The 20,525-nt window shown below is 47.2% G+C and overlaps 1 protein-coding gene across 2 annotated transcripts in view; it reads right to left on the bottom strand.

Moving 5' to 3' along the window:
* Positions 1 to 20,525, bottom strand: part of KIRREL1 (kirre like nephrin family adhesion molecule 1) — a 292,257-nt gene that overhangs the window by 60,508 nt on the left and 211,224 nt on the right. For both annotated transcript variants that reach the window (XM_040332857.1, XM_040332858.1), the window contains exons 2-4: positions 18,513 to 18,659; positions 10,293 to 10,442; positions 2,240 to 2,400 (exon numbers count right to left, since the gene is read on the bottom strand). In XM_040332857.1, coding sequence (XP_040188791.1) covers positions 2,240 to 2,400; positions 10,293 to 10,442; positions 18,513 to 18,659 — 458 coding nt within the window. The remainder of the gene's footprint in view (positions 1 to 2,239; positions 2,401 to 10,292; positions 10,443 to 18,512; positions 18,660 to 20,525) is intronic.

Here is a 20,525-nt window from a genome sequence, read left to right as displayed (position 1 = left end):
CAATTTTTCTGTGACCACAAGTCAGCAGGAACGCAGTTCTGGCACCTCTAGCTCTGAATGTATGTAATGGCAAGGGGTGCTGGGGTGTACTGGAGGGTCTATCGATGCTGGGGGAATCTATTTTTTCAGTGGAAGGGTCTATTGTTATTGGGGAGGTCAGTTGTCCCTGGTGGGGGATCTATTGTTACTGGGGGCTCCTATGCTACTGTGAGACAATCGTTGCTGGGAGACATCTACTGTGGAGGGAGGGGGTCTATTGTTGTTGGGGAGCTCCATTGTTGCTGGTGTAGCGCCCTGCTCCCCATTGAGTATTCGCTATGTGTCAAATTATAGTTGCCTGAGCAGTAGTTTTGGCTCAGGATGATTATTCTAAATTGTTGGTTCTGTTCAGTTCAGCTGGGTTGCACAAGTTTCCCCTTGACGGTGGGTGTCGCTGTCACCGCAGGTCATGGTTGGAAAGGCAACAAGCTGGATGTATTGGATATCTCTCTCTCAGAAGAGGCTCAGGGGGCGTGGTCAACCCGCTGTGCATTCTGGGGAGGGGTACTTAAGGGACAGACGCGGTTTATCAGGGTTTGTCTTCCGATCCCGACCTGATGGCCCTTCTGGCCTCAGGGATGTTGAGCATGTTTGTAGCCTCGGGGCAGGCTGGCCCGAGGCCTAGCAATTTAGAGTAGGCCCAGGAGTTTCTGGGGCCTACCGATCCAGGGAGGGTCCTTCGCTACCTTATCTATGGAAGAAAGCTGAACCAGTGGGATTCAATAGATGGACCTACCCTGGCGGATTTACCTCACTGTTCTGTTGGTCCGGCTGAAAGATTCTTGGCACCGCGAGTCGTGTAACTTTTGTTGGAACTATATCGAGTGTGCAGTCGGTTACATGATCTTGTGGCAGAAGATCGTGGGACGGCCTGACAACACTTACCAAGTCTGTGACAGAGACTTTGTCGAGCTTCGCAACCGCTGCTAGGCCGGTGAGAGTGGGCCTATCTGGTGGTTGCTGAAATCCAGTGTGGAGTGGAGTTAATCCTCTGGATCTGAGTAATACCCGTGATCCGCAAAGCAAACGTACCCGAGTCTTTCCCTGTCCCTCTACCCCTCTGTTGGAGAACTTTGCTAATAAAAACCCTTGAAAGAGATTTTGTGTTGGTGCGTTCTTATGGGCAACTCTTCAAGCACAACCCCTGAAACGAGCGTATGGAACAGTAAGGTAACGGCAGGCCCAAATCTAAACCAGCAGCTCCTTCGGGGGTAGTGCTACACGTGGGGGCTCGTCCGGGATTTGTGTCCTACGCTCCCTGTCACCACTATCAGGGGCGTTAGACAGTGCAAGAGAAGCCCACTCTACTGCTCGATCTCCACCAGGTACGTGACAACTCCCCCCCCCCCCAAAAACGTGTTGGCTGTAATGGTTGTTCCTAACAAATAAAGGCTTTAAAGGGATTTCAAGTCAAACACGGTCCGACCAAAATCACATCGGAATTCTGACGGAATTCCATCGAAGTAAAAGAGAACATGTTCTCTATCTACACTCCAATGGAATTCCTTGGAATTTCCAATGAAAATAATCCGATGGGGCATACACATGGTCGGAATTTCCTATGGAAAAAGTCTGTCTGACTTTTTCCATCGGAAATTCCGATCGTGTGTACGAGGCATAACACTTGAAGGGATCACAGTGCAGCACTTTCTCCAGGAAAGCTGAACATTTCAGCCCTCGTAATACTCTTTTATTTAAGCACCTTTTGATCAGACAGAATCCCGGTGACAGAGGTAATTTTTTAGAAAGCAGCTAATTATCACTGGGGGGGAGCACTTTAATATGGCCCCAGCAAAACAGCATGGAAACATTGAGGCTTTGGACGTACAGAACCCATTAGGATGAGCAGGACGGGTGAGCAGCGTCCCTCCCACCTCAGATCTGCTACAATGAGCCGCGGTCCAAGGTTTTCTTGCGGGAATAAAGCAGTCACTGTTATAAGGTTCAGTAAAGAGGCTCTGGTCACCTCAGATGTGTCTGGATGGAAGAATGAAAAGGCAGGCACTTCCACAAAGGCCTTTCATGTCGAAGCGGCGGAGAGAAAGATCAAAACTCTCTCTCGTTTCACTGGGGGCCGGCGCGGCACGCCCGGGGGCTCAGCTACAACCTGGAAGGCCGGATTTCAAGAGGAAGAACAAAGACAGTCAGAGAGTAGATCACAGGCTGAGATCTGCGGGAGGGGCACCTCCAGGCTACTCACCGTGCTGGTGGCGGCTCCTTCCTGCAGGGCTCCATCTCTGAGCCACTCGATGGTGGCCGCTGGCTTGGCTTTTTCGGCTCGGCAGGTCAAGTTGTAGGGGATCCCGGCTCTCAGGAGTAGGGTGTCCGAACCAGACTCTATGACGGGATCCTCCGGGGGAACTGGGGATAGAAAGAAGAGAAGTTACACATCTATCACATCCATAGGCGTGCGCACAGGGTGTGCCAGGTGTGCCTAGGCACACCCTAATCACCCTGCATGGTGCAGATTGCACCGAAATATACTATGTCAAACGTGCACTAATGCACAGAAAAATACAGCATTAAATGGCACGTAACACACTGAAATATACAACGTTAAACATGCACTAATGCACAGAAATATACTGCGTTAAACATGCAGTAATGCACTGAAATATACTGCGTTAAGCGTGCACTAATGCACAGAAATATGCTGCATTAAACATGCAGTAACACACTGGAATATACTGCGTTAAACATGCAGTAATGCACAGAAACATACTGCGTTAAACGTGCAGTAACGCACAGAAATAGACCCCTGATATTTCACCAAAGCTCCCTAATGGGGCTCCTAAAATAAAAAAATAAATACTACTGACACCGTCCACGGCTCTGCTGACACCATCAGTATACTGTATATACACATGCAAATATGTTTGATCTTTGGGGTGCACACCCTAATGCCATAGGCTGCGCACACCTATGATCACATCGTTATAGTGTCAGAGTAGAGACTCCGCAAGGGCAATTATTTATACCCCGGCGTCCTTCTCTGTGGCGTTGGACCCGCTTTGTCTTAGAGCAGTTGGTCGCCAATCAAAATGCATGGCACTGCAGCACACTAACGCATGTGACGTGCTTTAGTCTTCATGCACATGGGCACATGAGGCCATATAATGTAAACTGAAGGCATATGCCCACTCCAGGGTTACCGTGCTACCACGTACAGCCAACTAAAGTGGCTGGATGGGGCTGTGCGCAGGTTGATACTGCTACTTGCAAAAAACTGTGCATGCGTGGGGGGCGCACAGCCAGTCTGTGTCTGGGGGCACACTACGTTGCGCATGAACGGGTTTTCACAAGTAGCAATGTAAACCCACGTACAACCATAGTCGGCTCTCTCATGTGCCCGTGTGCATGAGGCCTGTGATATTGTGATATACAGTACTTATACATACAGAATAAAGTGAGTCTGGAAAATAGCCACATTATGGCCACTAGATGGAGATGATGATACTATGATCGCCAGCTCCATCTAGTTGCCATACTGCAGTATTTTGTAACTGAGTATTTTTTACTTTTATTGTTGGCTCCATCTAGTGGCCAAATTGCAGTATTTTGTAACCAAGTATTTTTTACTATGATCTTTGGCTCCATCTAGTGGCCATAATGCAGTATTTTGTAACTGAGTGTTGTGTTACACTATGTGATTTATTATTGCTCTGTGTCTTTAAGCTCTGCTCCCTTCTGTCTAGCTGAACTCTCTCTCCCGCCATAGTTCTGTATATTCTCCTCCACTCCCTGTCTCTCTCTCATTAGCCCTGTATACCTACCATGCTGAAACATCTTTCCATGTGGCTTACAACTGCAACGTTTTTCTACCTATGAATACCCATCATTAAACGGAACATTCAAAAGGATTCATCGTCTGTCTCTCTAACAGTGAGTTATTCATTGAGTTAAGCTGTCTGAATTGATGCAAGGGAAAAATAGAACACCAGGCTGTGTAAGCCCTACATGAAGCTGGAGATAAAGGGCCAGATTCACGAACAATTACGGCGGCATAACGTATCCCCTTTACGTTACTCCGCCGCAAGTTTTCATCGTGAGTGCTTGATTCACAAAGCACTTGCGTGTAAACTTGCGGCGGCGTAGCGTAAAGCCGTCCGGCGCAAGCCCGCCTAATTCAAATGGGGCGTGTACCATTTAAATTAGGCACGTTCCCACGCCGAACGTTCTGCGCATGCTCCGTTAGGAAATTTCCCGCCGTGCTTTGCGCGAAATTACGGCGCCCCGACGTGAGAGAATGCAACGAACGCGCGTACCTTCGTGGATCGCCGTAAACAGCTCATTTGCATACCCGACGCGGAAAACGACACGAACTCCACCCAGAGGTCGCCGAAGTATTGCATCCTAAGATCTGAAGGAGTACGAAGCCGTACGCCTGTCGGATCTTAGCCAAAAGCCGTCGTATCTTTGTTTGTGAATTACAAATAAAGATACGACGCGGCAAATTTGAAAGTACTTTTTCTGTGAATCTGGCCCAAAGTTTCGGGCCTTGTAGTTGAGTCAGAGCACTGAGTATTTTTTACTATGATCGTTGGCTCCATCTAGTGTCAATATTGCAGTATTCTGTAACTCAGGGCTCGACAAAATCCGGGCACCAGGTCGCAATTGCGACAAGAAATTGTGACCTGGCGCCCGCGGCCGCCGGTAATTGAGGCCACGTGAGTGAGTGAGTGAAAAACTTATATAGCGCTGCACATGCGAACTAATGCCCCCGTGCGCCCCCACCTCCCCCGCCACGCGATCGCGGCGGGCCCGCGACGGCCGGTAATTGAGGCCGCAGCTTTGCGGCCTTGTGAAGTGCCAATCTTCCTTCTGTGACCTGCGCCATCTGGTGGTGGCCGTTGGCATTACAAGTAAAACAGCATGTGTAATGTGTAATTTCTCACTTCCATATTCTTCCCTCTAATTAGAACCCCCTAACATTGTATATATTTTTTATTCTAACACCCTAGAGAATAAAATGGAGATCATCTCAATACTGTCACGCAGTATTTGCGCAGCGGCCTTACAAGCACACTTTTTTTTTGGGGAAAAAATACACTTTTTTCAATCAAAAAATAAGACAACAGTAAAGTTATCCCAATTTTTTTTTAATATTGTGAAAGATAATGTTACGCCGAGTAAATTGATACCCAACATGTCACGCTTCAAAATTGCGTCCGCTCGTGGAATGCCGACAAACTTTTACCCTTTAAAATCTCCATATGCGACGTTTAAAAAAATCTACAGGTTGCATGTTTTGAGTTACAGAGGAGGTCTAGGGCTAGAATTATTGCTCTCGCTCTACCAATTGCGCCGATACCTCACATGTGTGGTTTGAACACCGTTTACATATGCGGGCCCTGCTCACGTATGCGTTCACTTCTGCGCGCAAGCTCGTCGGGACGGGGCACGTTTTCTGGCTCCTAACTTTTTTAGCTGGTTCCTAGATTCCAAGCAAATTTGTCAAACCCTGCTGTAACTGAGTATTTTTTTACTATTGTCGTTGGTTCCATCTAGTGTCCATATTGCTGTATTTTGTAACTGAGTATTTTTTACTATGATCGTTGGCGCCATCTAGTGGCCAAATTTCTGTATTTTGCACCTGAGTATTTTTTACTATGATCGTTGGCTCCATCCATTTAGTGGCCATATTGTGATATTTTCCTGATTCACAATGGTTTCACAACTGTGCGTTTTTGGCTCTAAATCTGTATATGTTTGTCCCTTTAGGCTTTCCATGGCCAATTGAAGGGTGGTAAACATTAGGCCTATTCCGAAATGCCTGTTTTTACCACCTGTGTATAAAATACAGTAAATGAGAAAAATACCCCATTATGTGGTCACTAGATGGAGCTGATGATACTTCTTTACTATGATCATCAGCTCCATCTGGTGGTCTGATGAGACCAAGATAAACTTTATTTGGTGTCAGATGGTGTCAGGCGTGTGTGGCGGCAACCAGGTGAGGAGGACAAAGACAAGTGTGTCTTGTCTACAGTCAAGCATGGTGGTGGGAGTGTCATGATCTGGGGCTGCATGAGTGCTGCCGGCACTGGGGGGCTACAGATCATTGAGGGAACCATGAATGCCAACATGTACTGTGACATACTGAAGCGGAGCATGAGCCCCTCCCTTCAGAGACTGGACCGCAGGGCAGTATTCCAGCATGATAACCACCCCAAACACACCTCCAAGATGACCACTGCCTTGCTAAAGAAGCTGAGGGTAAAGGTGATGGACTGGCCAAGCATGTCTCCAGACCTAAACCCTATTGAGCATCTGTGGGACTCCTCAAACAGAAGGTGGGGGAGCGCAAGATCTCCAACATCCACCAGCTCTGTGATGTCATCATGGAGGAGGGGAAGACTCCAGTGGCGACATGTGAAGCTCTGATGATCTCCATGCCCAAGAGGGTCAAGGCAGTGCTGGAAAATAATGACGGTCACACAAAGTATTGACACTTTGGGCCCAATTTGGACATTTTCACTTAGAGGTGTACTCACTTTTGTTGGACATTAATGGCTGTGTGTTGAGTTATTTTGAGGGGACAGAAAATGTACACTGTTATACAAGCTGTACACTCACTACACAACATTGTAGATACAAAGTGTCATTTCTTCAGTGTTGTCACATGAAAAGATAGAAGGAAATATTTACAAAAATGTAAGGGGTGTACTTACTTTTGTGAGATACTGTGTATATATATATTTATATTATAAATTTTTTTTGGGGGGGGGGTCTGCCTATTCCATAGTCCTTGGCCCTCCATAGACCTCTTAGTATGCGGCCCGGGATCACCAGGCACATCTATAAGGAGGGCAGTGCGGCGGAGGAGCCGTAGTTGGGAGCGGTAAGCGCTGCCTTCATTAGTATCACGCAGGGCAGCGAGGTGCCGGTAATTAGACTCCTGGCTGCTGGGACTTGCTCGGAGCCAAATAGGTGAGAAAACAAAATCAAGGGATTTCACGCAGGAGAAAGCTTTCACAAGAGCGCAATTGTCTCCCTTCTCTATCCTTCCATTGTAATGTGGAGGACACGCACTCCGAGCTCGCCCTGCCTGGCTGGCTGCTGATTACCTGCTAACAGGTCGCTGCAAGTCCGCCGCCGCTGCTCCCAACAATGGCATATAAACATTCCGCATAGGGGAGGCTGCACCTCCTCTGTATAAACTCCACAGTGTGAGAACCCAGCAAGGTTTTGTACCAGGCATCGACTGATTAAAGAGAACCCGTCACCGCCGGGCTTATGCAAGATGCCAGATCTAATAGGCCCACATTTATGCATCATTAAACATATTTTTTTTTCTTATAAAATTAATTTAAGAGGTATATTTATAAATTATTCGCCAAGTGAAAGTGCATGCACATTTGTTCTGTGCAAAAAAACAAACAAAAAAATAAACATGTTCTTAGGCTTTTTCCTGTGCTGGACAAATGCTTTTCATGGATTTAAAGTGGAAATATTGCTTTTTTGCCACTAGATGGCACTATTTCCCAGGATACTTCGCACCATCTGCTGGCCAAATGTTGTGTTTTCCGTTTGATATTGAAAAAAGGTGGAAACCACGAGAAGAAACACATATTCCTTACAGGACCTCAGATCATGTGCTGAGTGTCCCCAAATAGGAGTCTCTCATCCTCATGTTCATCTTTTTTGCAAACTAGCCTCTCTGGTCCTTTGTGTTGCATTTGTTAAACTAGATAGACGCAAGCAAAACAATTGAGGGCTCGTCCGAAAAACAATTGGGGGCTGGTCCAAAAAACAATTGGGGGCTGGTCCAAAAAACAATTGGGGGCTCGTCCAAAAAACAATTGGGGGCTCGTCCGAAAAACAATTGGGGGCTCGTCCGAAAAACAATTGGGGGCTCGTCCGAAAAACAATTGGGGGCTGGTCCAAAAAACAATTGGGGGCTGGTCCAAAAAACAATTGGGGGTTCGTCCGAAAAAACAATTGGGGGCTTGTCCGAAAAAACAATTGGGGGCTCGTCAAAAAAAAAAAATTGGAACTCGTCTGAAACATCCTTTTATGCCTCCTGTGATTGCCTGCAGTCTGGTCTTTTGTTGTCTGCCTGACCCCCTGAACCATTATCAATTGTAATATATATTGGGAAGGCTCTGATATTCATTTGGACAGCGTCTCCTGAGGAAGCCCCATTTTAGGGCGAAATATGTTGGGAGCCACACCATTGTGCTGTACTTTTAAGGACTGTACAGTATGAGTCTTTTCTAATGCAATTGTGTTGTTTTATGTATTTATAAAATTTATATCTTTTAATCATTTTTTTCTATTGATTTAATATGCACCTAAAAAATCCCACAAATATCCAATGTACAAAACCCCCCCTAAGTATTATATTTCCCATGATACCCAGCACCATTCATTGGCCAAATGCAAAAAGAACAAATGTTATTAAAGCGGAGGTGCACCCTAAAAAACATCTATGTACCATCCCATCCAGCATACTTGCGTCAGCTACAGTATGCTTTTTTTCTTTTTTTTGCGCTGTATTTACCGTTTAATCGTTCGGTTTCTTTTCAGACTCCCGCGGGGAGTAGGCGTTCCTATGAAGAGGGGAACATGATTGACGTCCGGCTATGGCGCGTCACGCGTTCCGAAAAAAGCTGGACTAGGACTCGGCTCTTCACGGCGATATATGGCGCCTGCGCACAGACTAGGAGCTGACTGTGGAGGCGCCGTATACAGCCAAGTCCTATTTTGGTTATTTTAGGAACGCGTGACGCACCATAGCCGCACGTCAATCATGTTCCCCTCTTCATAGGAACGCCTATTCCCCGCGGGAGTCTGAAAAGAAACCGAACGATTAAACGGTAAATACAGCGGAAAAAAAAAGCATACTGTAGCTGACGCAAGTATGCTGGATGGGATGGTACATAGTTCTTTTAGGGTGAACCTCCGCTTTAAGCGATTTTCTGTGCTGGCCAAATGCTTTTAATGTGGAAATACTGCTTTTTGCCACTAGATGGCACTAAGAGGGAGATTTACTAAAACTGGAGCACTTAGAATTTGGTGCAGATGTGCATGGCAGCCAATCAGCTTCTAACTTCAGTATTAGTACCAATGCATCAATACATCAGAACCAATACCAATATATCAGTATCAATACCAATATATCAGTATCAATAACAATAGCAATACATCAGTACCAATACATCAGTATCAAGACCAATACATCAGTACCAATACATAAATACCAATACATCAGTATCAATACATAAATTCCAATATATTAATACCCATACATCAATACCAATACATCAGTACCAACACATCAGTATCAATATTGATACCAATACCTATACATCAATTCAAATACATTAATACCCATACATCAATACCAATACAAATACATCCGTACCCATACCAATACATCAAAACCAACACATCAGTACCAACACATCAGTATCAATACAAATACCAATACATCAATACCAATACACCAATACCTATACATCATCTCCAATACAATAATACCAATACATCAATACCAACAATAATACAGTACATCAATAGCAATACATCAGTACTAATACATCAATAACAATACATCAGTATCAATACCAATACATCAGTACCAATATCAACATATCAGTACCAATACAGTACATCAATACCAATACATCAGTAGCAATACCAATACTGTCCCAATACAATACATTAAAGTCAATACATCAGTACCAACTCATCAATACCAATACATCAGTACTAATATATCAATAACAATACATCAGTATCAATACCAATACATCAGTACGAATATATCAATAACAATACATCAGTACCAATACATCAGTATCAATACCAATACATCAATACTAATATATCAATAACAATACATCAGTATCAATATCAATACATCAGTATCAATACCAATACATCAGTACCAATACCAATACATTAAATTCAATACATCAGTACCAATTCATCAATACCAATACATCATTACTAATACATCAATAACAATACATCAGTATTAATATCAATACATCAGTACCAAAACATCAGAATCAGTACCAATACATCAATACCAATACATTAAAGTCAATAAATCAGTACCAATTTATCAATACCAATAAATCAGTACCAAGACACCATTAACAAATACCCATGCATCAATATAAAAAAACTGTATCAATACCAATATATCAGCATCAATAACAATACATTAATACCAATACATCAGAATCAATACCAATAGATGAGTACCAATAAATCAATATCAATAGGAATAATGAAATCCTTACTCAGCACGGTCAGCTTGGCTCCTTTGGACCGTAGGGCGGCCTCCGTCGCTTGGCACTCAAAGTTGGCGTCATCGTAGATGCTGGCGTTGGTGATCTCCAGGTTGTACTGGCCGGAATCCACGTTTCCCACCACTTGATAGCGAGGCCAGACTACAGAGAAAGGAAAAAAAATAAAATAAAACGGAATTTGCACAAAATTCTAAAATTTCAGGTTAAATACAACATATACGAGAGCTGGATTTGTATCTTTGTCCATCCAGTCCTGTGATTTACACTGCCAGCCAGCCTGGTGACCAGACTTTTTTCTGCTACAGTTACACAACAAAGTCTGGTCACCTCCCCGCCCCCCAGCCTGTGATTGGACAGTTAAAAAACAGCAGAAGGCTGATTGGGTCTTCTCGCTGCTTTCTTTTCTCTTGGGGTAAGCATGTGAATGCAAAGCAGATAATTGGCCCAAAAGTACTGCCCCTCCCTCTCCCATTCTTTTAAAGGAACACTCCATTGTAGCAGATGTTATATATATATATATATTTATACTGTATATATATATATATATATCTGTCCAGAGTTCATCTCTCCTGTATCTGCTCTCACGGGTTGCAGTTCCCCTCGGCTCCCATAGGTGATGCTGTTGTTCTAGTCTGACATACAATCCAGGGTGACTGCCCGGGGACAGAACAATCCTTCAGACGTCCGGAAAACAGGCGTTCACAATGGACGACGTTTTACATTCAACTGACGTCTACCAGATAGTGTGAGATCTGGCGTGAGGAACCGTTTTGAGATTTTATCGCCCATTTAATAGTCTTGTCAACCTGGCCGTTCACCCAAACCCCTCGCCATCCTGCCCGCGACAAGTGTTCCGCCATGGTGCCAGTAACTGAGGACGTATCGACGTGCCAGTAGTAGTAAACCTGATAATGCTGACCGGCATGCTAAAGTGGCCTCTCAAACATTAGTGTGGGTCATTTTAGTACGTCGTAAGTGATAGTGCAGCCAATCAGGGCCAATCATTTCCAACAAACCAGGGAGGTGGGGCGCTTGCAGAACCACCCCCTTCTCTTAAATAGGTCACCTTCGTTGGGCTCGATGCCCACTGAAAGCAACGGTGGGGGGGGGGCTTAATTCCTGCCTCAGCTTATTTACCGACCCCCCCACTACTGCTGACTATAAAGCTAAAGGGGAGCGGTTGGAGGCCAGTAAAAATGCAGCTCAAGCATGAGGTTCTACTGCCCCTCAACCACTAGTGTAATACAGTGGCGGCCCGTGCATTGTAACCACCCCCCCCCCAACACCGCAGCCACCCTCTCTATCCATGTGCCGGCCCCTTTCAGGATGTCGGACGCATGAATTACAATTGCGGGGACCGGTGGGGACCAGAGGCTCTAATAGGCTTCAAAGTAGGGTGGGCTCGGGGCGCAGGGAGTGCGCCCTGATCCCACCCAGTTGTGTGAGAATAGCGAATGAATATTGGCTATTCTGCCACATTTTCCTCCCGGCTAATCAGGAAGCCCCTATTGACCAGGGAGTCTTATGACTCCCTGGCCAATCGTGTCTCAGGACACACTTCTGGCTTCCAATCGGCCGGAAGGAGAAAGCCCGTGTCCTCACTGGAGCGGTCCCTGCCTCCGTGTCTGCCTCCACTAGGTAAGGTGATCGCCGCTGGCTCCTGTGTCCGGGGGGGTTTGCTCGCCACTGGATGTGCCAGTGTCTGGGGAGGGGGGGGGGGGGGTGCTGCAGGATGATCGCCGCTGGCTGTGTCTCCTGCTGGGGGGTGGGGGGGTGTTGCTCAACGCTGGATGTGCTAGTGTCTGGGGAGGGGGGGGGTGCTGCAGGATGATCGCCGCTGGCTGTGTCTCTCACCAGGGGGGGGGGGTGTTGTGTTGGTTGTGCCGCCCCCCCAAAAAATTGTAGGCACCAGCCACCACTGAGTGTGAATGCGCCCTTAGGGGGGCCAGTAGGACAGTCTCCTTATTACATCACCACTCTGCAGCCAATCACAGTGGAATATAACCGGGAGCCTGTCCTAATGGCCTTCAGAGTGATGGCCAGCTTAAAGGGGGCGTAACATGTTGGGGCGGCTTTCTAGAGTGGCAGTGCAATTGTGTTGTTACAACGTATAACAATGTTTTTTTAAACCTTGCCGCTGGCCATTCAAGTGGGCCAATTCAAGTGATTATTCAGCAAGGCCATTAGGACAGGACTCCGGAAGCCATTAGGGCAGGCTCCGTATTATACTCCACCGTGATTGGCTGCACAGTGATGATGGAATCAGGAACCTGTGCTACCGTCTCCCAACTGGCCATGAGCGTATCGGTAACAGTTCTGGCCAGCTTAGCCATCGTATGACCATTTCTGCCCATCCACACACCACCCAAATGAATTTAAGTTAATAATCAGGAAGGCCAATAGGGCAGGACTCCGGAAGCCAGTGGGGCAGGCTCCGGATTATACTCCACTGTTATTGGCTGTACAGTGATGATAAAATCAGGAACCTGTCCTACCGTTTCCCAACTGGCCATGAGCTTATCGATCACAGTTCTGGCCAGCTTAGCCATCGTATGACCATTTCTGCCCATCCACGCGCCACCCCAACGAATTCAAGTTAATACTCAGGAAGGCCAATAGGGCAGGACTCCGGAAGCCAATTAGGGCAGGCTACATATTATACTCCACTGTGATTGATTGCACAGTGATGATGTAATCAGGAGCATGTCCTTCAGGCTCCTGGTTGGCCATGAGCTTGTCGGTCACAGTTCTGGCCAGCTTAGTCATCGTATGACCATTTCTGCCCATCCACGCGCCACCCCAACGAATTCAAGTTAATACTCAGGAAGGCCAATAGGGCAGGACTCCGGAAGCCAATTAGGGCAGGCTACGTATTATACTCTACTGTGATTGGTTGCACAGTGATGATGTAATCAGGAGCATGTCCTACAGGCTCTCGGTTGGCCATGAGCTTGTCGATCACAGTTCTGGCCAGCTTAGTCATCGTATGACCATTTTTGCCCATCCACATGGCACACCAATGAATTTAAGTGAATACTTAGGAAGCTTTCTTGTCAATGGCCCCGCTTCTGTCTGTTGGCGTAGGTTGATGGGTGGGCTCAGAACACGGTTGGGTCCACCAGCATTCGTTGTGTTTACTCAAAGCTATGATTTAGACGGGATGTTTACACGAGACGCCCTTTGGGAGGACGTCAGGAATACCCCTAACCAAGGCGACACCTGAAGCCATAGGACCTCATGCAAATGGCCTTGTTCCTTCATTGGGCAATTCTGCAACGACCCACAGGGATGGAGTTAACAAGCCCTTAAATCAAGATTTCTCAACCTTTTACGCCAGTGGAACCCTTGAAATGATCATTGTATGACCATTTTTGCCCATCCACGTGGCACACCAATGAATTTAAGTGAATAGTCAGAAAGTCCCCCTCCTGTCTGTTGGCGTAGGTTGATGGGTGGACTCAGAATACAGTTGGGTCCACCAGCATTCTGAGTGTTTACTCAAAGCTATGAGTCAGACGGGATGTTTAGGCGAAACTCCCTTTGGGAGGACGTCAGGAATACCCCTAACTGAGGCGACACCTCCAAAGCTTTCATGTGGGAAACATTTTCAAAGTGAAACAGAAGGCGTGGGAAATTCCCCTCTGGGGCTTGTGGATGCTCCTACACAAGTCAAAATAATGTAGACTAGAAACTCGGGTGAAACAATGCAGCAATACCTGTTCATTGGTGGCTTCAGATGTTCACCAAATTTTTATACGCTCACGTCAACGATAAACTCACAAATTGTTTATTGTCATATATCCAGGGCTTTTTTTCAGCAGGGAATGCAGTTCCGGCACCTCCAGCTTTAAATGTATGTAATGGCAAAGGGGTGCTGGGGTGTACTGGAGGGTCTATTAATGCTGGCTGCTGGGGGATCTATTGTTGCTGGAGGGGATTTATTTTTACCGGGGAGGGTCTATTGTTGCTGGGGAGGTCAGTTGTCGCTGGTAGGGGATCTATTGTTGCCGGGGGGCTCTTATGCTACTGGGAGACAATCGTTGATGGGAGACATCAACTGTTGAGGGAGGGGTCGATTGTTGCTAGCTGTTTAGAGTCTATTGTTGCTGGGGGAGCCCCATTGTTGCTGGCTACAGGGGATCTATTTTACTTTCTATCATATACAAATTACTTAGCACCACAAATTGATACTTACTGTACTTGGCTAGGGGGTGGAACCAAGGAATGGTGCTCAGAGGTGGGTAGGGAGTGGAACCAAAGAATGGTGCTCGGAGGTGGGTAGGGGGTGGAATCAAGGAATGGTGCTCAGAGGTGGGTAGTGGGTGGAACCAAGCAATGGTGCTCAGAGGTGGGTAGGGGGTGGAACCAAGGAATGGAGCTCAGAGGTGGGTAGGGGGTGGAATCAAGGAATGGTGCTCAGAGGTGGGTAGGGGGTGGAATCAAGGAAGGGTGCTCAGAGGTGGGTAGGGGGTGGAACCAGGCAATGGTGCTCAGAGGTGGGTAGGGGTTGGAATCAAAGAATGGTGCTCAGAGGTGGGTAGGGGTTGGAATCAAGCAATGGTGCTCAGAGGTGGGTAGGGGGTGGAACCAAGGAAGGGTGCTCAGAGGTGGGTAGGGGGTGGAACCAAGGAAGGGTGCTCAGAGGTGGGTAGGGTGTGGAATCAAGGAATGGTGCTCAGAGGTGGGTAGGGGGTGCAACCAAGCAATGGTGCTTAGAGGTGGGTAGGGGGGTGCAACCAAGCAATGGTGCTCGGAGGTGGTTAGGGGGTGGAACCAAGCAATGGTGCTCAGAGGTGGGTAGGGGGTGAAACCAAGGAAGGGTGCTCAGAGGTGGGTAGGGTGTGGAATCAAGGAATGGTGCTCGGAGGTGGGTAGGGGGTGGAACCAAGCAATGGTGCTCAGAGGTGGGTAGGGGGTGGAACCAAGGAAGGGTGCTCAGAGGTGGGTAGGGTGTGGAATCAAGGAATGGTGCTCAGAGGTGGGTAGGGGGTGGAATCAATGAATGTTTTTTGGTGGTGGGTAGGGGGTGGACACAACAGGTGACTCGGAAGTAGGGAGTTTCTGCACCTATTCTCTGAGAAAAAAGCCCAGACTATATCCAATCAGAAGAAGTCACTGTTTGGGTATTTTGGTTCTCAGCTTGTGGCTGGAGAGAGGAGAGGAGAGGAGAGATGATGCTTTCACTTTCCACCCCCCCCCCCCCCGGCTGGAGAGAGGGACGACCACTGGGCGGGCCCTGGGGAATGTTGGGGTCGAGGCCTAAAGCTGTGTAAGGGGCCAAAAAATGTCTGATGGTTGTCCTCCTCAATCTCCTCACGGTTCCCTCCTACCTCGCATTAAATCACAATGCCCAGGGCAGCCGCCCCTCCTGCCCACCTCGCCTTGTCCCTGGACACACTTAATGGGCAGGTAAATAAATAATTTTCCAAATGTACCAATCAGAAAAAGCCTCAGCAAAACTTGACAGCAAAAATGGTGCCCTCAGAAGCAGATTTTGACTATTATTTTCTTTTACTGTGACGTTGATCGTGAAACAAGAATGGACGCCTCAAGTGTCCTATTAAGTTGGCAGTGATCGGCCAGGCCCCCCCCCAGTGTCTGACCCACTCCTTTTATCTGCTATCCCCGTTGGCCACCTCCTCAGCTTTGAGCAGCCAGGCCCTCCTTGACATCCATCAATGTGTGGACAGAATGCCAACAAAATGAAGTATTTGCAGGGATCCTGGTTAGTCAGCAGAATCCGGGCCGGCCCTGCGAGGCTGGGGAATAAATTGCTGCCTGTAGTTTCCAGAGCGGTGGCAGAGGCCTACGATGGATGGATGCAGAAGATTTAAACAGCCTATCCAGATGTGGCAGATAGGTAACGGGGGCTTGCGAGGAAAGCCGGTCTATAGGGTGACGTCAGCAATCAGCCCACACGCGGGACAAATAACCCGTCGCTGGGAGGGTATTGTTGGTTTGCAATGGGTTGTGTAAGGGAATGTTGGATGTTACCTTCATGGGCAGCAAATGGGAACCTTTATATGGTGCCACACACAAAATAAAGCCGAAAAAATTGTTCCAACAGTTGGCTGGCTGATATATTGTTGCCATCTTCAAAGGCATCCCCAGCCTTCTTCCCTGTTTCGTTTAATCATTTCCAAGTGTAGTCAGCAAGGCAGCCCATGGACTGAGAAGTATCTAAAAGCTGATTTTAGAGACGCCTGTGAGTAGAACACACAGCTCAGTCAAAAATTTCAAAGATTGGGTTGAAGGCGCTAAAAACTTTAGGCTTGGACGAAGGATTCCATCCAAGATGGCAGTGCGACTGTGAAGAATATTGGGCAGGAACCTTCACACTCCAACGGTGGTCCATAATTAACCTTGGGTTGAGATCGGTAAATCGAGAATTAAAGTGTCTAAAAGGTATATTGTACAATTGTGTATAAAAGCCAGCTCGTTTCAGCGGCTATACTCTACTTCAGGGGCCTCCAAACTTTCTAAAAAAAGGGCCAGTGTATGGTCCTTCAGACATAAGGGGGGGCTGGACTGTGGCCAGTAGTAGTAAAAAAGTGTCCTGGCGTCAATGGGAGGATTAGTATTAGGAGAAAAGTAGTGTCCCATCATTGGTATCAGTGGGAGGAATAGTGTCCCATCATTGTTATCAGTGGGGGGAAAACTGTCCCATCATTGGTATCAGTCGGAGGGAAAGTGTCCCATCATTGGTATCAGTGGGAGGAATAGTGTCCCATCATTGGTATCAGTGGGAGGAATAGTGTCCCATCATTGGTGTAGGTGGGAGGAATAGTGTTTATCATTGGTATCAGTGGGAGGAATAGTGTCCCCTCATTGGTATCAGTGGGAGGAATAGTGTCCATCATTGGTGTCAGTGGGAGGAATAGTGTCCCATCATTGGTATCAGTGGGAGGAATAGTGTCCCATCATTGGTGTCGGTGGGAGGAATAGTGTTTATCATTGGTATCAGTCGGAGGAATAGTGTCCCATCATTGGTATCAGTGGGAGGAATAGTGTCCCATCATTGGTATCAGTGGGAGGAATAGTGTCCCATCATTGGTATCAGTGGGAGGAATAGTGTCCATCATTGGTATCAGTGGGAGGAATAGTGTACCATCATTGGTGTCAGTGGGAGGAATAGTGCCCCTACATTGGTGTCAGTGGGAGGAATAGTACCCCATCATTGGTGTCATTGGGATGAATAGTGCCCCATCATTGGTATCAGTGGGAGGAATAGTGTCCCATTATTGGTATCAGTGGGAGGAATAGTGTCCCATCATTGGTATCAGTGGGTGGAATAGTGTCCCATCATTGGTATCAGTGGGAGGAATATTGTCCCATCATTGGTGTCAGTGAAAGTAATAGTGTCCATCATTGGTGTCAGTGGGAGGAATAGTGTCCATCATTGGTATCAAAGGGCGGAATAGTGCCCCTACATTGGTGTCAGTTGGAGGAATAGTACCCTATCATTGGTGTCAGTGGGATGAATAGTGTCCCATTATTGGTATCAGTGAGAAGAATAGTGCTCCATCATTGGTGTCAGTGGGAGGAATAGTGCCCCATCATTGGTGTCAGTGGGAGGAATAGTGCTCCATCATTGGTATCAATGGGAGGAATAGTGTCCCATCAGTGGTATCAATGGTACAGCATAAGAACTCTAGATGATATGGCATCCATAAGCGTTGCAATCAGTGGCAGCCCTACCATGCAGGGCGCTGCCCCCCCCCCCCCAAATCCATGCGCCCGGACCCTAATTTCCATGCAGGGCACGGGACACATGAATTTCAACGTGTTTTGTTTTTTTTGAAGCACATGATTGGAACCCGAGGCTCTAATTGGCTTCAAAAAAGGGTGGGCTTGGGGCGCAGAAAACTGTGCCCTGAGCCCACCCAGTTGTGTGACAATAGCATATTAATGGTGGTAGTGGTGCAAGTGAGGAGGGGAGGTTTGTTTGCCGCCTCCCCAAAATATTGAGCACTAGCCACCACTGGTTGCAATGCTTTTGAATAAGATGACAACGCAGTCTAAAGTGCGATGACAAAAAAAATGTTGCTACCCACCAGCCAATCAATTTTTAATGAGAAAGCCAAATGAGAATGAATTGTGATTGTCTCCCGTCTGTAGATCACTACACTTTGCCCTTTGCTTTATTGAATAGCCCCCCCCCCCCCCCCCCCCCCCAGGGACACACAATAGAAAGAAGAACAGAAATCTTACTCTTTAGGTTCCCCAGTCCCAGGGCCAGGCCGTCTTTCGTCCATTGCACGATTCCGGAGTAATTCAGCACCACGCACGACAAAACCACTTTTTGCCCCGCCACCACCGTCTGGTCGGCTGGCTCCTGGAGGAAACGAGACTGCACGGCTGTAATTAAAGAAGAAAAATGGAAGGGTCAATTATGCCGTTTTTTTTTTTTTTTTTCATTAAAACAGGCTGACATTGTAATGAATATTAATGATGAATTTTGATTAATAATAGAAGGATGTGAAATGTTCTATAATTCAGGAATGAGATGCCGGAAATCACAGCAAGGGAACCGGAGACTTCCAGAGCTATCAGAGCGAGCGCAGAACCTCCCAATCTTCAGCCATGTACAGTAGTCATCTATCTATCTATCTAGGGTCTGCACACCTGCTGTGCCCATTATGAGAGGTTCCCACCATCCCTGTGCTGAGATCCTGGATCTGTACACTTGCTCTGCACATTATGAGGGGTTCCCATCATCCTTATGCCAGATTCCTGGGTCTGTACACCTGCTGTGCCCATCATGAGGGGTTCCCACCATCCTTATGCCAGATTCCTGGGTCTGTACACCTGCTGTGCCCATCATGAGGGGTTCCCACCATCCTTATGCCAAGTTCCCGGGTCTGTACAACTTCTGTGCCCATCATGAGGGGTTCCCACCATCCTTATGCCAGATTCCTGGGGTCTGTACAACTGCTGTGCCCATCATGAGGGGTTCCCACCATCCCTGTGCTGAGATCCTGGATCTGAACACCTGCTCTGCCAATTAGGAGGGGTTCCCACCATCCTTATGCCAGATTTCTGGGTCTATACACCTGCTGTGCCCATCATGAGGGGTTCCCACCATTCGTATGCCAAGTTCCTGGGTCTGTACAACTGCTGTGCCCATCATGAGGGGTTCCCACCATCCTAATGCCAAGTTCCCAGGTCTGTACAACGTCTGTGCCCATCATGAGGGGTTCCCACCATCCTTGTGCTGAGATCCTGGATCTGTACACCTGCTGTGCACATTATGAGGGGTTCCCACCATCCTTATGCCAGATTTCTAGGTCTGTACACCTGCTGTGCCCATCATAAGGGGTTCCCACCATCCTTATGCCATGTTTGCGGGTCTGTACAACTGCTGTGCCCATTATGAGAGGTTCCCACCATCCCTGTGCTGATATCCTGGATCTGTACACCTGCTCTGCCTATTATGAGGGGTTTCCACCATCCCTGTCCTGATATCCTGGATCTGTACACCTGCTCTGCCCATTAGGAGGGGTTCCCACCATCCTTATGCCAGATTCCTGGGTCTGTACACCTGCTGTGCCCTCATGAATGGTTCCCACCATCCTTATGCCAAGTTCCCGGGTCTGTACAACTTCTGTGCCCATCATGAGGGGTTCCCACCATCCCTGTGCTGAGATCCTGGATCTGTACACCTGCTGTACCCATTATGAGGGGTTCCCACCATCATACCTCGCAACATTTTGACATGGGAATGAGGGACACCTGCTAGCAAACATATGTAGGCACGGGACACGCCCCTTGCCACATCCCGTTAAAGGAGAATTAACAAAAAAAAAGAGGTTAAATAAATCCACAAAGGTTGTATTAGTCTAATGGTTAAAAAAAAAAAATCCCGATATGATAAGATCATCTTCCTTTATTATTAATATTATTGCCGTACCCAAAACGATCACGGCAATTTGACTTTTCTCAAAGCGAATGTACCGTGCCTTGGGGAAAAAGTGGCATGTTTCATATGATAAATAATAGACGACGCAGCCTGCAGAGCAAACCAAGCGCATCGGCGGATATATAATCCATACCGTGACACGCGCTGCACCGTAAATTTGGAATTAGGGGCACCAGAGGTCGCCGGCGAATTAAAGGTAAACCAAGTGTTGCAAAAGTAAATTGATCTTCTTATCGTGTTTTAATAAGTTGTTAACGTATTCTACGCTCCCCTACACAACACAGTCACACATGAAATTAGCGCGC

The sequence above is a fragment of the Rana temporaria genome, chromosome 13, assembly GCF_905171775.1.
Source record: "Rana temporaria chromosome 13, aRanTem1.1, whole genome shotgun sequence".
In the NCBI taxonomy this organism is placed as follows: domain Eukaryota; kingdom Metazoa; phylum Chordata; class Amphibia; order Anura; family Ranidae; genus Rana; species Rana temporaria.
Note: the sequence above shows the minus strand (reverse complement) of the source record. Positions and strands in the feature narration are given on the sequence as shown.